This window comes from Scleropages formosus, chromosome 6 (assembly GCF_900964775.1).
Source record: "Scleropages formosus chromosome 6, fSclFor1.1, whole genome shotgun sequence".
Lineage (NCBI taxonomy): Eukaryota > Metazoa > Chordata > Actinopteri > Osteoglossiformes > Osteoglossidae > Scleropages > Scleropages formosus.
This window is the reverse complement of record NC_041811.1, coordinates 18,133,722-18,154,767: the sequence shown is the minus strand read 5'-3', so window position 1 is coordinate 18,154,767 and position 21,046 is coordinate 18,133,722. Positions and strand designations below refer to the sequence as shown.

Sequence of the window (21,046 nt, the reverse complement as noted above, 5' to 3'; positions counted from 1 at the left end):
CAACCCACTGCGCCACCGCACCCCCCACAGCCAAACCACCAAATGGTAAATGGACCACAGAAAGTAAACAGGGAAGAGCTTAGAGGAAATGATAGGAAAGATGGCCCCACACCCTTATGTTCAAGGTGCGGTATTAGGTTATATAAACCTGCAATTATCAGGGTAATCCTGGAATGAAGCATCAGGTGTCTTCAAAGAAAGCATTTTATTAGAAAAGAATACATGAACATGAAAGGACTATGTAACATTTGGAACGGTGGGACATCAAGTAGTGCTACTGTCTCACAGTGCCTGGGTGGTGCGAGAGGACATGGGTTCGATCGCTGCTCAGTCTGTGTGGCGTTTGCATGTTCTCCCCGGGTATCCTCTGGGTGCTCTGGTTTCTTCCCATAGTCCAAAGACATGCTGTTCAGGTTCCCCCATAGTGTGAGAGTGACAGAGAGTGTGTTCCACTGATGTATGGACGAGTGACCCACTGCAGTGTAAGTAGTGTATCTAGCAGTGTAAGTCACCTTGGTGAATAAGGTATGTGGGCTGATAACACTACATAGAGTTCATTGGAAGCTGCTTTGGAGAAAAGTGTCTTATAAATGTAAATAACATTCATTTACTCATTCAAAAACCAAAGCAAATATTTGGAAGGTTGCTAATATGTTTCAATAAAACTATAACTTTCCATAACCCACAATTTAAGTGTAAAAGCAAGCACTCAAGCATGGTTCTTTCCTTCCCTGAGCCCATGACACTCTCTTATCCTGTTCCCAGGAGGTCAATGACCACCTGCTCTTGTTCCCAAATTGGAGCTGGCACAAGCGTCCGCAGCAGACATGACCTTGACACCTTAACTGTTTTCACCTCTATCCTCTTTGACTCCATCTGTTTCTTCTGTTCCTGTGATCTCAAAACGAAGCCATTTTCCTCTTTGCTTCCATCTGCTGCCATTGCTCTTGTAGCCCTTGTGAAGGATCCTCTGCCCTGTCACCTTCAATGTCAACGGCTCCTGCCATCTCCATGGAGCAACCACTGCCATCCATGGGGTGGGTGGATTCCTTTGGTTCACCCCTCCTTGGGAACCCTCAAGGGAAGGAGCACCAGGCATGGCCAGTGAAAACCACCTGAAGACTTAATTTAAAAGAGATTGAGGTTTGATTGGGGGATGTTGTTTGGACTTTGAGAATCTTGAAGTTTTCCACAAGACTTAGATATGTGACGTTGTCAGTTTGGAGAGTGGTTGCTATTTTAGCTTGTGCAGCTCTAAATGTTGTGTGTGGTAGCACAGTTGTGCTGCAGGTAGCCCTGATGCCTTACAGCACCTAGACTAATGGTTTTAAATGTGGGTTCAATTGCAGTTTGAATGTTCTCACCGTGTCTGCATAGATTTCCTCCGAAAGATGTTTAAGGTCAACTCTCGTTCCAAAAATTGCCCTGTGTGTGTTTTTGCCCTGTGATGAACTGGTGTTCCATCCAGCACCCTGCCTCAAGCCCTGTGTTTCTTGCATCACTGTAGCCCTGTATTGGACATTAGTTATTCATAATGGACAGATGTATTTTGTGTTGTTTGCTGTATTTTAGGTGATTGTAATTATTTTCCATTTTTGTTGTTGCTGACCTGATGTTTCCTTTTTCCACCCATTTCTCCAGATAGTTCTCCGTTGTAAATGATTTTTTTTTGTCCGATCCTGTCAAAATAAATCGTGTAAGTCCGCTCACTGCTGGCTCACACACAGCCATTGCATGGTTTGAAAAGAGCAGGAACCTGACATGCCTGGGAACGCAGAACCAGTTTGTCATGCGAGATAGAAGCACCACCAGATATCATTCCAGAGAAATCAGGAGGAAATCATGCCAGGTTTATGGATGGCAAAACTTGAGACCATCTGATACATCTCCCTACTTTAAACATCTGGCCTGCCTCAGAACATCAAGATGCAAATGTGACAATAAATGGAAATTTATTTAAGAGTTTAAAAACCCCTGGTTCTCAATGAGCCAAAAGAGCATATAGGTTGTGAAAGAGCTAGTCTAATGTCAGTGCCATGGGGAGTATTCATGATGACAACTGAATGGGGAACCTCCTGGCCTGAGGTTAGTCACAAGGATCCTCCCACTGACTACAACTGAGTTAGAAATATTAGCAGATCTTGTGGTTTTTTTTACCTCATCTCACAGAGCAGCGCTTCAGCCCAACCGGAGGTCATGGCACCATCTCTTCACCTGTTGCTGCGTCCCATCGAATTACACAGGATGTTGGATTCCTCAATAGCTGCTAAACGAGGCACCGGCACAGCAGGATCCACAAAACACGAAAAAGAACAAGTAACCCTTTAATTAATTCAGCGTTCTAATAATAAAAATGCAATTACATCCTAATTTGTTAGAGGAACGGGTGTTCAGGTCGAAAATTCAAAGGCTTCAATTTGCTATGGAAAAATAGTCTGGTTTATATAGTCTCGCTTTTCTAATTAAAATAGCTGAAAAAGTCGTATGAACAAGTTGAGAATGCGAAAAGGAAGGAGAATAGCATTTTTTGACATGTGGTACAAGATCACAGGCAGCAACAACACAAATGTGCAGTATTATTTGTAAAGGTTCTGGAACTAATTCAGCGAAACAGCTGGTATCTGTGACAATACAAAATACCAGCGGTGCGCCGCTAATTTAAAACAACGTTTCATGAATTTACAAAGAGAATTGGACTTCAATTAAGGTGACGCGAGTATTCATTAGGACCAATATATTTTAAAAAAAAAAATCAATCTGTGAGAGGTTCAGGAAACTAGTCATAAACTGCCATAGCACAAAAAGCTGCTAATGATTAAAACCTGTAATATATTTACAGGACTATTATTGTGGCCCCGTCCCGCTTGACCGTTTTAGCCCTTGCCTCTAAGCTCCTGCTCCCTGGCCGTATTTTCGCGATGCAGACATGCAGCAGCACGCCGTAAAACAGAGGCCACACTGTGTGTCTGCTTGTACTCCTGCAACGAAAAACACGCGCGAGCGAATCGAAAGGTGTCGCCACCTCGAACCCTTAACCCGGGTTTTTTGGTGTTCGGTGGACAAACACTCATTGTTCTCTGTTCGCAACTTGATTAAGTTTAATGTCATCTCATTCCGTTTGCGCACAAAGGAGAAACGGTGGCAGTAAACACCGTGACTAACGTGACTCAGCTGGCTGGATAGTCCGATGCAGACTTAATAGCGGGGCGCATCAAGAGTGCAACTGAGCACCCCCTTAACAGACAACATTAGAAATAGGACACATCGGACTCTTCGATCTGTCTTTTCCTCTAACTACGTATTTATCCGTATATCTACCTACCTACAATACAATACAATCAGGTCATGTTACCGTATCTATTTCCTCCCTGCAGCAATACCATGGCTATTGAAACAGTACTGAAATATTACTACTATTAAACTGCTATTACTACTATGCTGTATTTTATTAATGTACTATGCTGTTTTATACTGCTGTATTTCTGTATTACAGTGAAAAAAATCTAGTGTCGTTAAAGGGGGCATTGTAGGCTGCTTCGAATAAAGTTTCAGCGAAATTGAATTTTACACTTTTAGTAAAGCAAAATTTAAAACTCAGCTTTTAAGCAATTAAGCACGAAGACACATAAAAATCCCTGCCCTTTTGAGACGTTTGTCCTTAATTAAAAAACACAACAAAACAAAAAAAAAACTATTTCAGAAGTGCTGATCATTAAGAGGGATTAAAAGTAAACTTCGTGTTTCGTTTTCTGGAATCAGCTGAGAAGAATTATAGCTGGAGGGATTTTTTTATGAACAGATGGCCATGCAGAAGCCCTGCTCTTCTCTCTAAGAGCAGCTGAAACTGGTCCGTGTTATTCTGCAGCACAGCTATCACTTTAAATTCAAGTCATTGGGCTACTGCCGCATTCAGAAAAGGATATTACACGGCACACTGAGCCCAGTATATGGTCTGAAAGTGACTGAAATGAGAGCGTTTTATTCCTTCCTACTGATCATGCAGAAAGGCATCTTTTTGAAGTTTATGAGCAGTGCATTTCCTAAACTGCAGGATCATTCATATTTAGGTCAAAATCGGCTGGTGGTGTGACAGGGTCGCTGCTACTGGCTGAAGTCTCCGCTCTGATACAAAGGCCTACTGAGAAAGTGCTCATTTCCTTTTAAAAAGGAGGTGGTGCTTCGAAGTACATAAATAGAAATCACTGGCCCAGTCTGGCACATGGAACTTTGAAACTTGTTTGTTTGCTTTTAAAAGAAATAAGAAACCATTTTTCCTCTTTTTTTTTTTTTTTTTTTTCTTTTTTTTTTTATTTGTGGCTTTCTTGAATTTTTTTCCTCGCCATAGTGAGCAGATCTTTCGAAATGACTGTTATTAGCCTGAGGAACAGGTACTGTGGGAGCTTTTATGTGGCCAACATGACTTTTGGACTTCCTGAAACCTCTGTATTGCAGCCCATTTGGGACTACCTGCACACTAACCATGAGAGTACGCTGAGGTCACCTCTCTTTCCCGTTCTCCTGTCTGTGTCTACCTACCTCATCCTGGTGGCGCTGTTCACCGTAGTGGATGTCCTGGCTCCGTACTGCCCCAGCATCAATAGGTATAAGATCCACCCAGACAAGCCTGTCACCTGGACGGATATTTGGAGGACGCTGGGCCTCACCACCTATAACCACCTGGTCTACATCTTCCCAGCAACTGTGGGGCAGTGGCTCTGGAGGCCGCCAATCCCCTTGCCCAAAGAGGCTCCGACTCTCTCCGAGTTTCTGCTGGGCATCCTGGGATGCACCATCCTCTTTGACTTCCAGTACTACCTGTGGCATCTCCTCCACCACAAGATCGGCTGGCTGTACCGGACCTTCCACGCCATCCACCACCAGTACAACGAGCCCTTCAGCCTGGTCACCCAGTACCTGTCTGCCTGGGAGCTCTTCAGCGTCGGCTTCTGGACCACCCTGGACCCCCTGCTCCTGCAGTGCCACTGCATGACCACCTGGGGCTTCATGCTCTTCAACATATGGATCTCCACCGATGATCACTGCGGTTACGATTTCCCCTGGTCCTTGCACAACCTGGTCCCCTTCGGCCTCTGGGGCGGCTCGGTTAAGCACGATGCCCACCATCAGAAACCCAACACCAACTTCGCCCCGTTTTTCTCCCACTGGGACTGGCTAGCAGGGACTGGGACGGCTCTCGCCCAATCAGCCGCTATGAGAGGAAGGGAGAGCAAAGAAGCTTGACTGTTATTGGCTTTCTGTTACTAAAACCATGTCAGACTAAGATTTGCACTAACTTTCAAATGCTAAGGTTAAATGTAACTGTGTTCCCTTAAGTTTGAAGGTTTCTCCAGTGTATTTTTATTGCCTAATGCGATCTGTCCTTTCTCCTTCGCAAGCTGACGAATAATATTTATGTGCTCATTTCACACACTGATGTTAGACACAGGTGCCCATGTAAAAACACCGTATATGCAGATTTTTTTGGGAGAGCAATGTATGACAGTGACTGTACAGTACTGTTGGAAACACGTGTAAATAACTGCGCGCGCGCACACACACGCACACACACACACATCGCATTTCTAAACGAGGCTGCTTTTGTTTGCTTCTTGCTTCTTCTTGTTGTCTGCAGATTCCTGCTAATACTACTTTAAGGTCGTTTGACATTTTATGGTTCGTTTGTTCATTGCTCTTTGTCAGAAACAATAGCCGGATACATGGGCACACACCACAAGCCACTTCCCTGTAACTTAGTGTCTTGACAGCCGTATCCAAAAATTTCGAGTTCAGTGTAATAGCTTGGTAACACCAAAACGCTGCATAAAAATGATCAAAGACAAAAGGGAAGTTTTTTTGTCGGCATAACACACAGGAAAAGAGCACAGCCGCAATTACAGCACTATTATGCGCGATATTATGTTCTATGAATGCGCTGAGGCCGACTACTGGGACCAAGTGAATGTCTCTGCTGGTTTCTGTTCCCTAAGGCTCGCTGAAAATATAGCCAGGAAATATGCGTGCTCCAACGTACCGCATGGCGCCAATATTAATTAATCATCGGCCTTTCATACTCCATCAGCGGTTGAACCAGCTGAGGGAGGGGAATTTTCCAGGCTTTCCCACCACAAAAACACCTTTGTAATCTTTGGATGAGAGGAAACAAAAGCAGGAATTCCAGTGGAGATCCAGTGCTTTTCAGGGAAATCTTGGCGACTTACCAAGAAAACACCATCAGTCCTTCCAAACTAGCCAAATATCCCAACTCAGAAAAAGGGAGTCTTTACTCACAGCTCTCCTCCACATCTCTCTAAAATCTGTCCCGTAGGAGAGTTTGCGGCAGATTCTTCGGAAAGCGAGAAACGCGCTGCGACGCCTGACGCTGAAAACAACATTTCGAGAGGGTATGAGCCAGCCTTGAGTAGTCTTAAGCTAATTTGTATAGTACTTGTTAGAAAATGAATGGATGTTTCTTGCTGTTAGTCTTAGTTTTGACTGTCAGCTTTACGGTCCATGTTTCCACCCCCCCACGGAGTTCATCTTCGCGTTGCAGTTTTCCCTCCCGTTCCTTTCTTTTTTTATTTTTCCTTTTTCTACCTGCCGAATCATTGCTTAAGGCCACACATAGGTGCCTGCAAAGCGTGCGTGAAGCTGCACACTTCTTCCTTCTTGCATCTGAGATGTCACCTGATGAGCCCATTGTAAATAAACGTTTGAAAAGATCTCGCTTTCAGCAGAGAGCACCCTGTTCTCAATGGCACGTCATAGAGGATATTTAGACACGTTCCAGCAGATGGCGCTGGAAATTTGTTCAACGTTTTTTGCATAAATTTCCAAATATGTTGTGACAGGCATCAGGCTTTTTTTCCCTTCTCCACAGCTTTTCCAACTGCCTTTCGAAACTTTATTAAACCGAAAAGAAGAAAAAATGCCTCGGAGAAGAATACCGTCCTCTCCCGGCACCGTTGGGGTCCAGCGATCAATGTTCTGTGGAGCTTCATTCTCCTGCCCCGTACCGCCATTCTCGCAACCCTTCCACCAACAGCTATTGTGTGGTGACAAAGGGTTTACTACGCTAACACCTCAGTGTTAGAGTACTGACCAAAGGCTGCAACATTCTCGCAATTACCTGCACCTACAAATGGAGAGACATAACCAGGCAATTAACTTTTGGCCAAGCACTTAGGTTCAGCTTTCCTTTCAAATGATATTTTCCTCTTGCTGATCATTTAAACCTTGCCCTCCATTTATATCACTCATTGTTACGCTTTATGTGGCTTCGATTTAATACGCAACATAGCTGCGCCTCAATGATGTCATGTTGAAAAACAATACCGCCATTGTTTATCTTCCTGTAGGACGGCCTACTTTTCCCACTTGCTCATCACTGCAAAAACATTGCAGTTAACGTTTCCAAATCGGAGGCTACGAATATTTGAGAAGCCTACCAATGGGCTGAAAAGGAAATCTGGACAAAGCAGAAAAACCGCAATCTTTTATTGTAACACCACACAGTGCTAGTACATATTATAGGTACAAAAATGTAAATAAAATGAATATATATATATACACACACATATGCATAAAGTACTGTAAAACACAATATGTAAAAAAAAATACAAATATTTGTGCTGAGTGATTTGCTCAGTACCTTTCAATAAACACTGCTACCTAACTTGATATATCATCACAGAATAATTACAGATCTTTTCTCTCAGAACTTTCCAATTGAGAGGCTGCCTTATTACTTACTTAAGTAGACTTAATGGTCCTTAAAGACAATACTGACAGTTTTTTTCCTGTAGCAATTCAGGTAAAGTATGTAGATCAACAGTACGAGAGTAGGAGCAGGTGCAGGGATTTGTACAAAGTTCTCTTAACTAGAAGGCAACAGATACAGTACCTGCACCATGGGAACAGCGCTTTAAAAAGCCAGTAGGGTGAATAAAGCATTGTGTTGAAACAGTCCTAAATTAACTTGATTTGGCCTATTGTATGACAATGCAATAAATGTTAAAACAGTACAAAAGAGGATAAATACTTCAGAAAAAATGTAATAGTGCTGGGGGGCGCGGTGGCGCAGTGGGTTGGACCACAGTCCTGCTCTCCGGTGGGTCTGGGGTTCAAGTCCCGCTTGGGGTGCCTTGCGACGGACTGGCGTCCCGTCCTGGGTGTGTCCCCTCCCCCTCCGGCCTTACGCCCTGTGTTGCCGGGTAGGCTCCGGTTCCCCTGCGACCCCCTATGGGACAAGCAGTTCTGAAAATGTGTGTGTGTGTGTGTGTGTGTGTGTGTGTGTGTGTGTGTAATAGTGCTGGTTTTAAGGAAGGGGCATGGGGGCGCAGTGGGTTGGACCGGGTCCTGCTCTCCAGTGGGTCTGGGGTTCGAGTCCCACTTGGGGTGCCTTGCGACAGACTGGCGGTGCGTCCCCTCCCCCTCCAGCCTTTTGCCCTGCGCTGCTGGGTTAGGCTCTGGCTCCCCACAACCCCTTAGGGGACAAGTGGTTTCAGATGGTGTATGTGTAGTTTTAAGGAACACGAGTGAACATGTCAGAGAAACAGGTGAAGCCTCAATAGCAGATTTTTCTCGAATCTCAGGACAAGACTGAACTCGAGTCTGATCGTAGGAGAAAAAGACAAGCACAGAGAATGAGCCTTTAACAATAATGGCTGTTCTGCCCAGCTAACACAGGTAGGGTAAAGGAAAGGAATATCACCTTACAATAATTAAACACCTTTAAAAATTCTCACTTTTCACTGCAGCACATGTTCCAGAAAATGACCATTCAAATAATTTATACTTATGGATATCTTCTTCCAAATACCCAATGTAGAATTACTGTTTCTTACAGTGCAAACGCATAAAGGTTTCATACGTCATTTAATTCTGTTTAAGCTTAACGTTAACCAGGGATTTTGGGTAGTGCAGCAGTTTGGGCTGCTCACATAATCTGAGGGTTTTCTGTTTGAACCCCACTCCTGCTACAGTGCCTTTGAGAAAGGAGCCTATCCTGAATAGATGCAGTAAAAAATACATATAAACCGGTAACCATTTTTAAATTTCTTTCAATAAAGACAGTAGTTAAAAATAATAACAAATGGGCAAATGAAACTGATATGCAGTTATAACAAACACATTTCACAATTCTGGAAAAAATACATACTGGTCCACCAAGAAACCCTGACCTTGATCCATTCACAATTTCACCAGCTTTTTTTTTTTTTAATAAAATTTCAAAGTCAACAAGTTCATTTCTTAGAACACACACACACACACACACACACCCATGAAATAGAAAAGTAACCTGCAATTGTAAGCAAAGATATTCTGCACGTAAAATCAAGACTGGCCCGAGGTCAGCGTATTCAGTAGGGGCTCAGAAATTTGCATTGCTGCCCTCAGCAGCTGCTACTTTCGGTGTTTGTGGAATTCGAGTTATATGAGTTGCTGGTCTTGGAGTTCTTCAGAGGACTGAAGTAGACCCTCACTCTCTCCACGGTGCGCACACTCCTGCAGATTAGCGTGTTCCTCACGTTGTGTCTGAAGTCCTTGGAGACAAAATAGTACAGCAAGGGGTCCATGCAGCTGTTGAGGCTGGCGAAACACAGCGCAGTGATATAAAACCCGTAAGAGGTGTTGGGGCTGCCGCGTAAGAGGAGGCCGTAGTGAATGAGCAGCATGATGTTGCTCGGGGTAAAACACACCAGGAACATGATGAGAACGGTGATGATGAGGACAACAGGTTTTTGGCGCCTCTTAGCAGCCTTTTCATCCATGACGGAATTTTTCAGATGCCACACCATTCGGATATAGGCTACGACGCAGATTACCGATGGAACGATGAAGCCGATAACTCCCATGGACAGGAAGTAGCCTCCTGCAGTTTTTATGTCGCTGCTTTTGGTGACATCGTGGCAAGCGGTGATGTGCAGTTCACTGACACCAACAGTTTGATCGCACATGTAGAGTGGAATTGTGGCCAACCAAGTTAAAAGAAAAATTGCGCAGGAAATGGCAAGCGCGATCCGATTGTCCTCCCTCCGAACCAGCAACGGATCGACTATGCGCCAACAGCGATGCACGCTGATACAGGTAATGAAGAGAATGGAGCTGTACATGTTGCCGTAGAAGAAACCCACAAGCACTCTGCAGAGCACCTCTCCATAGGTCCAGTCATTCCCTTTGAGGTGGTAGGCAATTTTCAGGGGGATCCAGATAACGAACAGCAGGTCCGACAGCGCCAGGCTGGTCATGCAGATGGTTGCTGGACTCTTCTTCTTGCTTCTGAACACAAAGATCCAGATGGCCATGGCATTGGTAGGTAGTCCCACAACGAACACAATGATGTAGACGAGAGGTAGGAAGACTGTGGTCAATTTACTTTTTAATACTTCCTCTACCTCAGGATTGAACACCAACATGCCACTAACATTTATTTTAGGAGTTAGTCCCTTGAATTTGACGCTACCTAAATTAAAGAAACAAATGTCAGAGGTGTATTTTCACAGTGTAGTTTGTTGCATGCCACCGTACTCTCGGAAACGTTTTCCTGTTGTGTGCTATACACAAACAAAAACCGAACGTAACTTTTTTTGTACGGTAAACCTTATTCACTAAATCTACTCTGAAGGTGGCCCCTCAGTGAAATTTCATTGCTACAATGACCATTTTAACTGGTATTTCTGTTAAAGAATATGACACATTGTGCAGCCTCTAATTATGTAGGTTACGTGCTTATCAGTTTCATTGAAACCACCCGGTTAAATCTGTCCATATTCACGTAAATTAGTCAAAGATGGTCCCCTGGAACATTCAACTGATTAAGTTTGCAATTTTACTCCAGTATATTTAATATGGGGGTGCGGTGGCGCAGTGGGTTGGACCGCAGTCCTCCTCTTCGGTGGGTCTGGGGTTCGAGTCCCGCTTGGGGTGCCTTGCGACGGACTGGCGTCCCGTCCTGGGTGTGTCCCCTCCCCCTCCGGCCTTACGCCCTGTGTTGCCGGGTAGGCTCCGGTTCCCTGTGACCCCGTATGGGACAAGCGGTTCTGAAAATGTGTGTGTGTGTGTGTGTGTGTGTGTGTGTGTGTGTGTGTGTGTGTGTATATTTAATATGGTGAGTGTCACAAATAGACGTTATAAAGTGTACAAACTATATGTAATTATTGTTCACAGTAAATTTTAGTTTTTGTGCTTTTCTTTGCGTTTAAATGTGGTTCACAGCAAGAATTCATTAGCTGCCTGACACAAAACAATGACATGTCCTATAGTTCATATAAATGTATAGATCTATTTTTTCCACAAGAAGATTTCTTCATATTCTCTTGAACTATAGATTATGCACGTTTCACTGACAGTTCAGTGAAATTTTGGAAGTTACCGAGGGCTTCAAGTTATAGTGATAACGCATAGTTCATATCAGCACGGTACAGTAAAACTTTGTCATATTCCCAACAAAAATTTACAGTCACATTTTCTAATATTTGGTCCTCCTGAGTATGGACACAATTAACTATACCATTCTGTATAACAAGCAGGTTGTTTTTACAAGGCAACAGGTTTATACACCATTTCAACATATTAAACAACAGAATAAGTGTTAAAACATGGTTTAGACTGAACACCAAACTTTTCTCCATCCTGCTGTGATATAATCTGGTCTACGGCACCAGAATGTCACCTTCATCCAATCAAAACCAGGGATGAAAGTTTTTTCACACAAATTTTGATGGAAAAGCAGAACACACACACACACACACACACACACACACACACGAAGTAGACCTAATTCAACTATCACATATTAATTACATATTTACTTTATTATGAGAAACATGAGCTAAAAGACAACACAGATGAAGTCATGAGTTTTCTTAGACAAAGACACACATTTCGTACATAGTGCGCACTAACACACACACACACACTGACACACAAGAAAGACACAAAACAATACAACAGCGTCTTACTGTTGGACAGGGCGCCAGAGCAGTGCGCGGAAGCCAGCAGAGCGACGAACAGGAACAGTGCGGGCGGCCGACAGCTTTCAGTCATCATTGTAAAACGTAGGAAATATAACAAATAGCTGAACTCGGTGCGAAGCTCTCAGCGCGTACTGACAAACCCTCTGCAGCGCTACAAAGATAAAGCGTACCTGGATGACATCACGACAACGTGACTGCGCTCACCTGGATGAAATATTCCTTCACCTGAGCGCGGAAAAGAGCCCAATTTAGACCGCATTCGGCTGGCCTCAGTTCCTCCATATACAAAAGGACTTTTCGCGGAGTGACTTCTGTTTAAACTTATTCATGCAATCAAATATGGAAATATAATATAATCTGTTTTGTTATATATGAAACACTGCATGCTCACAGCTCTCTGTCCTGTCTTCACAGTTCATATGAGTGCGACCTTGGGAACGTTCAGATTCTTGCCTTTTTAAATCTTGTTTTTAACCCTAGTGGCTCTACACTGAAGGTGAAAAAAATGCAGGTTTTGTGATTGTTAACTTGTGATTTTGCCGACGGGTTTGTAGACAAAGCGAAGCAGCAGGATGAGAGTGACAGGGGGTTTCCGCATGGATACTACAGTCGAGGTACTTTACCCTGTCAACAGAAACTTGACAAACTGTTCTAGGACTAGATTTATTATATGTCTCTAAAACTGGCCCATAAAGTCGACAGATCCACCTTCCATCGCCCATGAGTTCAAATAAAGCTGAGAGGGATAATTTCACACTGACTTTTTCCTCAAGGAAAGTTAATACTTAACTTGTGTTTATTGAAAAGTTTATTCTCATGTTTTTGTGCTTCCTTAAGTCAGTCTCTGCTTTTCCATACAAATAAATTCCACATATAAAACACTTGCTGTGGAATCTCTTCATTTTCTATGTTCCAGAGTTTTGAGGGACCCAAGGACCCTCCTCTCATACTTTGTGATTTGAAGATTTGTAAAAATGCTGTGTGACAGAGGGTATCTAGAAATGGCCAGGCGATGTTGCACAGAGGGTGTCACACCCTGGCCTGCGTCTCAGACTGTTGCTCAACGAAGGCTGTTGGGACATCTGTGAAGATGTGTTGCAAAATACCTGAAATCACCTCTCCACTGGAAGGGCTCACAAGGAAGTACTGGAGCCCTGTAGCAGTCAGTTCTGGAACTGGTCCTTTGGTCACCCAGGGTCTACCACGTATTTGGTTTTAGAGTGGTCTGGAACCTCTTCCAGAAGCTGAGTACAGTAGAGTACACCAGTCCATGACAGTCACACATACTCACACTAAGGGAAACTTCTATTATTCAGAAGTAGTATATTCCCTTTTGTTTAATTTTTCAACTTGTTACAGTGCCTCCACTCACAGTGAATGGAGTATTATGTGTTTTTCAGGTGGTGTTCAAGCGTAACACACACACACACACACACACACACACACACACACTGTCTGAAACCACTTGTCCCAAGCAGGGTTGCGGTGAACCGGAGCCTAACCCAGCAACACAGGGTGCAAGGCTGGAGGGGGAGGGGACACACCCAGGATGGGATGCCAGTCCATGATAAGGCACACCAAGCAGGACTCAAACCCCAGACCCACCAGAGAGCGGGACCCAGCCAAACCCACTGTGTCAACGTAGTCCTCACAAGCCTCATACATTGTATTTTAAAAAAAAAAGTGAAATCACCATGTTTCTGTTATGAATGTATAAATACACTGATAAACATGCAACTCATCACTTTTGGTTTCTACTCTTTTATTACTGAATGTATGTATGCAGCCAGTAAATGTATTCATTTAATTTTAAACATGCATTATTTCATTATACAACGAACTATTCTTAAATCACAATTTAATCCAAACATATCAAGCAAGACCTTAATAGTAGCTTATTTACTTAAAGGATCAGACACATGTAGCTTCTGGGACAGTAACAGAGTATAAAATATAAAGTGCGCTAAGTAAAAATGCAAATACAGAAAATGGTGAAAGTGATAATATGACATTCTGTAAACTACACAGAGGTAATACACATATTACACTGTAATGAAAATGTCTTTGAGAGCTCTGAACAGCTATACTACTTCATCTCTGATGCTGTACTTCAACAATCACTGTCAGAAAGCAGGAAAAATTTGTTTTTTTTGGGGGGGGGTAGGAGTAGTGAGTGAGGCACAGTGACCAACAAATATACTGGCAGTTTTCAGTTTACGAACACAGTTGGAATCAGAAATCTGTTCTTAATTCACTTTTGTCTATAAATCCAATGTAACCGTTATCCCTGCGTTACAGTCAATAAAACCTTTACAGCACAAACAAATCTTAATTTAATGGCAAGCAGATTACGTGAAAATTTTGGCTATAGCTGTAATAAACAAAAAAAGATACATTTTTATTAATCACAATCTACATTAAATTAATACTAATTTTAAATGACTCCTAATAAAAATGTGGTACCATCACAAACTCCTTTTCAATGCTGATTGCAGACAGATTCATGCAAAAAATATATTATTCATTTTGTTATTGATTACCAAAAGTCCGAACACGAAACACAAGTAGATTCTCTGGAAGGGAAGTGAACTGGACAATATCACGCTCCTCCTCTGTTTGGACACATCTTACTGACATATTGGTTTCTCATGTAAATAAAATTCTCTCCACAAAAAACTAAGCAGAAAATACAAGAGAAGAAAATGCAATTAAAATAAACATGGAAAAAGTTATCTTTGAAAATTAACTCAACAGTTTGTAACACAAAGAGCCAGTGTAAGTGTTCTGCATTGGCAGATGACAGATTTTTTAAAGTTTTTAATAAGCTCTAAAAAACATTTAATAAACAACAAAGGCAAAAAAAAACAAACTTCAAATATATTTAAATATAAAACTCAAACAGATGGGTCATAATCACCAGGGAGGTGCATTTACGAACTGTTTTTCCCAAAAGAAGAATCATAAAAGCCCCAGGTAGAGCAATTTCAGAATTGCTGCCCAACCACTCCCAATCAAGGCAGCCAGGTGTTTATTGGAGTTTTTGTTTCTCTACCCCAGGCGACCTTAATTGTTTTGAGTTTGCACCTGAATGGCTAAAATGCCCGGTTACAATGATTATATTACCATTCTGCACAACTTGGACTATATACTGTTGCACTACTTGCGCTACAGACTGTTTTGATTTATTTATTTAAATACACTTATTTACTATTCTTCCAACTGTATATAGAATTGCAAATATTTTTATCTTGTATTTTTCCACTTGCTTTATATTTTTTATATTGCAAGTATTTTAAGACTTGTATTCTGCTGCTGTAACATAATATTTTCCCTTGTGGGATCAAAAAAGTATATCTATCTATCTATCTAGAAACTAGTGAGGCAGCAGATACCATGTCCAACAGATACCGTTTGTCTGCTCATCATAGTCCCCCAAGAAGTTCTAAGGAGCTCCTGCTTATGCTGTTGTTTGTAAATTGTCTGAATCACTGCTTATGTTATCAAAATTAATACTGAAATGGCACAAATGTAACATACCAAAACATATTAATGTTAGCATTCATATGTGTTGTGTGGTTTCTAAAAATGCATTTTCCCTCTTAAAAATCTGAGCACACCTAAGTAAAGCAAACACAATCAGTTGAAATCTCTTGTGGTTGAATCAAACCATCAACTTCGTGTACTGACTGCTCAAAGGGTCCAGCTTGCTGCTACAGGTGCTTTTGGATTGTGAGCCCTGCCTGATCTTCGTGGTGGACCTACAATGCAAGATAGCAGCAACCTGTTTCTGGCACTGAGATGATCCAAAGTAGTAGATGAGTGGGTCCAGGCAGCAGCTGATGCTTCCAATGCACATTGAAAGGAGGTAGGCCACATAGGAGGTGTCACTGTGCTTGTGGGCAAACTGTATGTAGTGGATGAGCAAGATGATGTTGGTTGGGGTGAAGCAGGCCACAAAGACTGTTAACACGGCAATTGCCATGAATATAGCCCGTGTCTTCTTTGAGCTATTGGCTATGCTGGTGGTGCTGAGGGCCTGGATGATGCGCACATAGCAGAAGACCACGATGATGAGGGGGATGAAGAAAAACACGGAGGAAAAGATGGGGAAGAAGTACAGGTAGTAGCCCTGAAGCTCGCCCATGTCCAGCACATCGTGACAAGTGATTATGCCCAGATCTGGCAGGTTGACAGCCTGCTCAGACACAAAGATGGGCAACACCCCGACAGACGCCAGTAGCCACATAACACAGCACGCCACCCTGGCATTCAGTGGGCTTCGCCAGGTGAGAGACTTGATGGGATGCACAACTGCCAGGAAGCGGTCCAAACTGATGCACATCATGAGGAGGATGGAGCAATACATGTTACAGTAGAAGGTGGCAGTTACAATGCGGCACAGCACTGGTCCGTAAATCCAGTTGTTGCCATTGAAGTGATATGACATCTTGAATGGGAGTAGTAACAAGAACAGCAGGTCAGCCAGGGCCAGGTTGATCATGTAAATCCCAGCTGGCTTGGTGGGCCGGACTTTCATTACAAACATGATGATGGCAAGGATGTTCAGTGGGACGCTGATAATGAACACCACAGTGTAGATGGAGGGGATGAAGGTGGTGAGCAGAGGCCCAGTGAGAAACTGCTTGGCCTCATCAGTGATGTAATGTTTCACAGTTCCATGATGCACAAAAGACTTATTGCTATCAATATATCCACTACCTTCTGTGAAGTCAATGGGTTCATCTGTTACAAACCTGGTGAATACCGGGAATGACCTCGCCACACTCCCTTCAAGAAAAAAGACAGTTTGTTACATAAAGTTTAACAGCTCATAGGAATCTGAAGCACACTTAATATAAAAAAAAGATTCTATAATTGCAACCACAACAGTATTCAAGCTCATAAATGTAGGCATAGACCTATATCTATCTGAGAAAAAAAAAAAAATTTGTTGTAGTGACTAAATTATATTTACATCATTTATATTTATTCATTTAGTAGACGCTTTTCTCCAAAGTGATGTACATCTCAGAGGAAATATAATTTGTGCATTACCTTAGGAGAAAGAGACATAGCTGCAGACATGTGATTCTTAAGTAAACCTAGTTTGTTTCTTTCCACTTGATGCACTGATGTTCATCGCACGACCAGTTGCATAAAACTCAGGACAGACTAATCCTGATCACCTTCCTACAATTTTTTTTTTTTTAAGTTACACAAACATTTACATACAATACAGGAGTAGTGGCTGTGTAAAGGCTTATCTGGGCATGATCATAAAGTCACAGTGCATGAACATTTACTCCATACATGAACTAGAGAGATCATGAGCAAAGTGGGTCCGGAAAAGGTGAGTTTTCAGACCCTTCTTGAATGTAGACAGAGTTTCAGCAGTTCTGAGTGAGAGATGGGAAGGTCATTCCATCACAACGGAGCCAGAACCGAGAACCTCTGTGGTTTACTTTTCTGCGCTGGACCACCAAGCAAGCAGAAGTAGACAAGCGAAGGGGCCTGGCTGGGGTGTAGCAGTTAATCAAGTCTTGTAAGTAGCTGGGAGCAGTTCTATTAATGCACCTGTAGGCAATAACCAGGGTCTTGAATTTGATCCGGGCAGCTATAGGAAGCCAGTGCAGAGAAATGAGTAGAGGAGATACATGGGAATGCTTTGGCAAGTCAAACACAACTCATGCAGCAACATTCTGTATCAGCTGTAGAGGTTTGACAGCAGTAGTGGGAAGGCCACACAAGAAAGAGTTGGAGTAGTCCAGACGGGATGTCACCATGACATGACATACATATATTACATACAATGCATACATAAATTCATTAACTAGCTATATACAGGTCCCCAATTTACGATTTTTTCGACTTCATGATGGTGAGCTGGCGATAGATGATCAGTACAAACTGTACTTCGAATCTTAAATTTTGATTTTTTTCCCAGGCAAGCGATATGTGATTGATACTTTCTCGCGATGCTGGGCAGCGGTAGCGATCCGCATCTCTCAGTCTGTCACGCAAAGGTGTGTATTAGGTGTATTAAATGCATTTTCGACTTACGATGGGCCTCGCGGAACATAATCACATTGTAAGTCGGGGACCACCTGTACGTTATCGGGAAGACAAAGGTATGTTTTTCCTTTTAAAGCACTACACTTTATGTCAAAGCTGGATCTGTGGCACTACAGTTGACCCTCCCACATAGTGGAGGTTAGGGACTCAGCCCCCTACGATGTGGAAAAACCTCGTAAAATTTTAGGCCCCCTAGGCAAGCAAAGCGAGAATAGCTAGCACTTCCAGCTGGAGGAGAAAATTTTTGAGATTCGACTAGATTTAGGACGTTCTAGGAACCACTTTCTAAAACACTAGGAACTTTATGTTTTGGAGCCATGATTACATAAGGTATAACACACAAAGTTTGCGAGATAAACGCGGACACAAGATGATCACTACGAGGGAGATGTTGTACACGCATCACCGAGTCCATGATTTTGGCGTTACAAAGCACGGATATCCAGAGTTTTTTTTCGCAAAGTCTAACTTTTCACAAAATTTTCCTTAAAAAAAAATCTGTGTATATTTACTGTATTAAACGATAAAATATATTAACATCGGTGCATCAAGCGGAAGGTAACAGACTAGATTTACTTGAATCACATGTCTCCAGCCATGTCTCATTCTCTTAATCATTAAGTTAATGTAATGCACAAATTGTATTTTTGCTGAGATGTATTTCACTTTGGAAAAAAGCGTCTGGTAGATGAAGAAATGTAAATGTAATATTATAAATATATTTTATGCATTTATGACTTACTAAACTTTTTTACATTTCCTTTTACTTTTCATCTGCTACGCACGTCATCTGCAGTGCTGCGTAGTTTCCTGCACAAGGCCGCAAAGCTCCCCAAAAATCCCCATTTCATTATTTGCTGCCGACCCACGAAACATCGAAGTCGTGACGTGGGAGGGTCAGCCGTATTTGCAAAGGGGTGCTTTCATGTCTTACATCCCAAAAAAGAAAATTTTAATAAAACATCCGACTAGTACAGTATTTGTTTTAATGATAATAATATTGTGGTTCAAAACCGGTCCTGGGCGAAAGTTACTGAATGCCATTAGCTTTGGGTGAGGCAGCTGGTAGTGCAGTGGCAAGTGTTCCTGCCCTTGGGTCCTGAGGGTTACAGGTTTAAAGCCCACCTGCACTGGCTTGAGCAAAAGGTGTGTACACACACACACACACACACACACACACACACACTTTCAGAACCGCTAGACCCATATGGGGTCACGGGGAACCAGAGCCTACCCGGCAACACAGGGCGCAAGGCCAGAGGGGGAGGGGACACACCCAGGACAGGACGCCAGTCCGTCACAAGGCACCCCAAGCGGGACTCAAACCCCAGACCCACCGGAGAGCAGGACTGCGGTCCAACCCACTGCGCTACCGCACCCTGAGCAAAAGGTATTTATCTTGAATTGCTGTGAGGCTTTGCCCAGCTGTATAAAATGGGCAACTAATTGCAAATTGCTTTGAAGAAAAGCATCAGTTAAATAAATAAATGTAAACTAACGTGTGTTAAAATAACGAAACGGGTGCAGTCATGTTCTATCTTGGGTTGCCTTTGGGAAGAGCTCAGAGGGGAAAATATTTGAAAAATCTACCTATCCCCCAGGGGCCCCTCAGGCTCAGCATCTCAGCAACAAAATGTTAAACAGAGTTAGATAGAGGTAAACATCGTCGATATTATTATTTAGTTGGTGGAAAGAAAGAAACTAACTGTACTTAAGAATCACGTCTGCAACTACGTCTCTCTGTCTGCTATAATGTAATGCAAAATTGTATTTTCTAATGATGTACGTCACTTTGGAAAAAAAAAAGCGTCTGCTAAATTAATACATGTAAATACACACACACACACACACACACACACACACACTTTCAGAACCGCTTGTCCCATACGGGGTCACGGGGAGCCGGAGCCTACCCGGCAACACAGGGCGTAAGGCCGGAGAGGGAGGGGACACACCCAGGACGGGACGCCAGTCCGTCGCAAGGCACCCCAAGTGGGACTCGAACCCCAGACCCACCGGAGAGCAGGACCATGGTCCAACCCACTGCGCCACCACGCCCCCTCATGTAAATACATTACAAACAAAAACTTTCCATTTATGCAAAACTAAGTAGTATACACTGCCTGGTTTTTGCACAATTTCTTATTATTCTATGAGCAAGTACGATGTATTCTTGGCAAAAAATGCTTGCGGTTATGCAGCTACTGCCACTGATGCGTGCATACGGCACCATGTCCCGTAAGATTCATCATATTCGAAGGATGTGTTATGATACCATATATGGCATATAAGGCTGATACACTGCTGGGCACGCGCTCGCTCCTCTCGGTAGACATACCATTTGTGGGTGACCACTGAAGTGAAGAAAAACTTAACAAAAGCTACATGGTTCCGTCATTTTTTTTTTTTTTTTTTTTTTTAAATCCTGCACACCTCTAAAAATTACCCCCCGCATATTTGCTTTTAAGAGGAAAACCCGTCACATCATTTGCCCCAGCCTACCAAATAACTTGACGAGCGTAGGTACATTATCATTATGCCGGACATTAATGTAAGTAGCAAACACGCAGCATTGATTCTTCTGTATTTGAACGGCTGGACATACTTACTGTTCAGGGAATAGCCGGAGGCGAGGGACACGAAGGCGAGAAAGAGCAGCGCTCCGCACATTTTTGGTTGCTTTTAAAAGCGCCGCTGAAGCCGTGGAGCAGCGCGGACGCAGGCAGCGCGCGGACTGTGTGGGCGGGAAACAGCGGGAAGCGCGAGCGCGAGCGCGGCGGCGGGAGTCGGAGTGCGGAGCGGCCAACCCGCCCTGTTCCCGCTGACGGACAGTCAGTCACACCGCCGCCCAGAAACACGGCCCCGTCCTATGAGCTCAGCTTTGCCAGCCTTGTGGGACCACGGACACGCAAGGAGCAGCGCGAATCACCAAGAGAAGGCTCTCTCCCTGCGTGCATTACACCCCAAACCCTGTGTGTGTACACCTGAATTTTAGTGCG

At 43.2% G+C, this 21,046-nt stretch overlaps 3 protein-coding genes across 3 annotated transcripts; 1 reads left to right on the top strand and 2 right to left on the bottom strand.

The window, feature by feature from the left end:
- Window positions 1-4,318: 4,318 nt before the first annotated feature.
- On the top strand, window positions 4,319-7,503 carry LOC108925090 (cholesterol 25-hydroxylase-like protein 2). Its single transcript, XM_029253115.1, has 2 exons — window positions 4,319-6,401; window positions 6,878-7,503. Exon 1 carries the CDS (start codon window positions 4,363-4,365, stop codon window positions 5,239-5,241), a length of 879 nt encoding a protein of 292 aa, XP_029108948.1. The 5' UTR covers window positions 4,319-4,362; the 3' UTR covers window positions 5,242-6,401; window positions 6,878-7,503.
- Window positions 7,504-8,446: 943 nt separating this feature from the next.
- Window positions 8,447-12,094, bottom strand: LOC108925089 (proteinase-activated receptor 2-like). Its single transcript, XM_018736831.2, has 2 exons — window positions 11,961-12,094; window positions 8,447-10,462 (listed from the first exon to the last, which is right to left on the bottom strand). The coding sequence occupies exons 1-2, from the start codon at window positions 12,046-12,048 to the stop codon at window positions 9,393-9,395; spliced, it is 1,158 nt and encodes a 385-aa protein (XP_018592347.1). The 5' UTR covers window positions 12,049-12,094; the 3' UTR covers window positions 8,447-9,392.
- A 3,193-nt stretch (window positions 12,095-15,287) lies between these two features.
- Window positions 15,288-20,928, bottom strand: LOC108925021 (proteinase-activated receptor 1-like). The gene is made up of 2 exons (XM_018736720.2): window positions 20,657-20,928; window positions 15,288-16,763 (listed from the first exon to the last, which is right to left on the bottom strand). The coding sequence occupies exons 1-2, from the start codon at window positions 20,715-20,717 to the stop codon at window positions 15,637-15,639; spliced, it is 1,188 nt and encodes a 395-aa protein (XP_018592236.2). The 5' UTR covers window positions 20,718-20,928; the 3' UTR covers window positions 15,288-15,636.
- Window positions 20,929-21,046: the final 118 nt, after the last annotated feature.

What these genes read in the sequence shown, in the direction of transcription:
- LOC108925089 (XM_018736831.2), bottom strand. Translation starts at nt 12,048, where the DNA reads ATGATGACTGAAAGCTGTCGGCCGCCCGCACTGTTCCTGTTCGTCGCT. An exon ending in CTCTGGCGCCCTGTCCAACA is followed by an intron (nt 10,463 to 11,960) that starts GTAAGACGCTGT and finishes TCTTTAATTTAG; the next exon opens with GTAGCGTCAAATTCAAGGGA.
- LOC108925021 (XM_018736720.2), bottom strand. Translation starts at nt 20,717, where the DNA reads ATGTGCGGAGCGCTGCTCTTTCTCGCCTTCGTGTCCCTCGCCTCCGGC. An exon ending in CTCCGGCTATTCCCTGAACA is followed by an intron (nt 16,764 to 20,656) that starts GTAAGTATGTCC and finishes TTTTTCTTGAAG; the next exon opens with GGAGTGTGGCGAGGTCATTC.
- LOC108925090 (XM_029253115.1), top strand. Translation starts at nt 4,363, where the DNA reads ATGACTGTTATTAGCCTGAGGAACAGGTACTGTGGGAGCTTTTATGTG.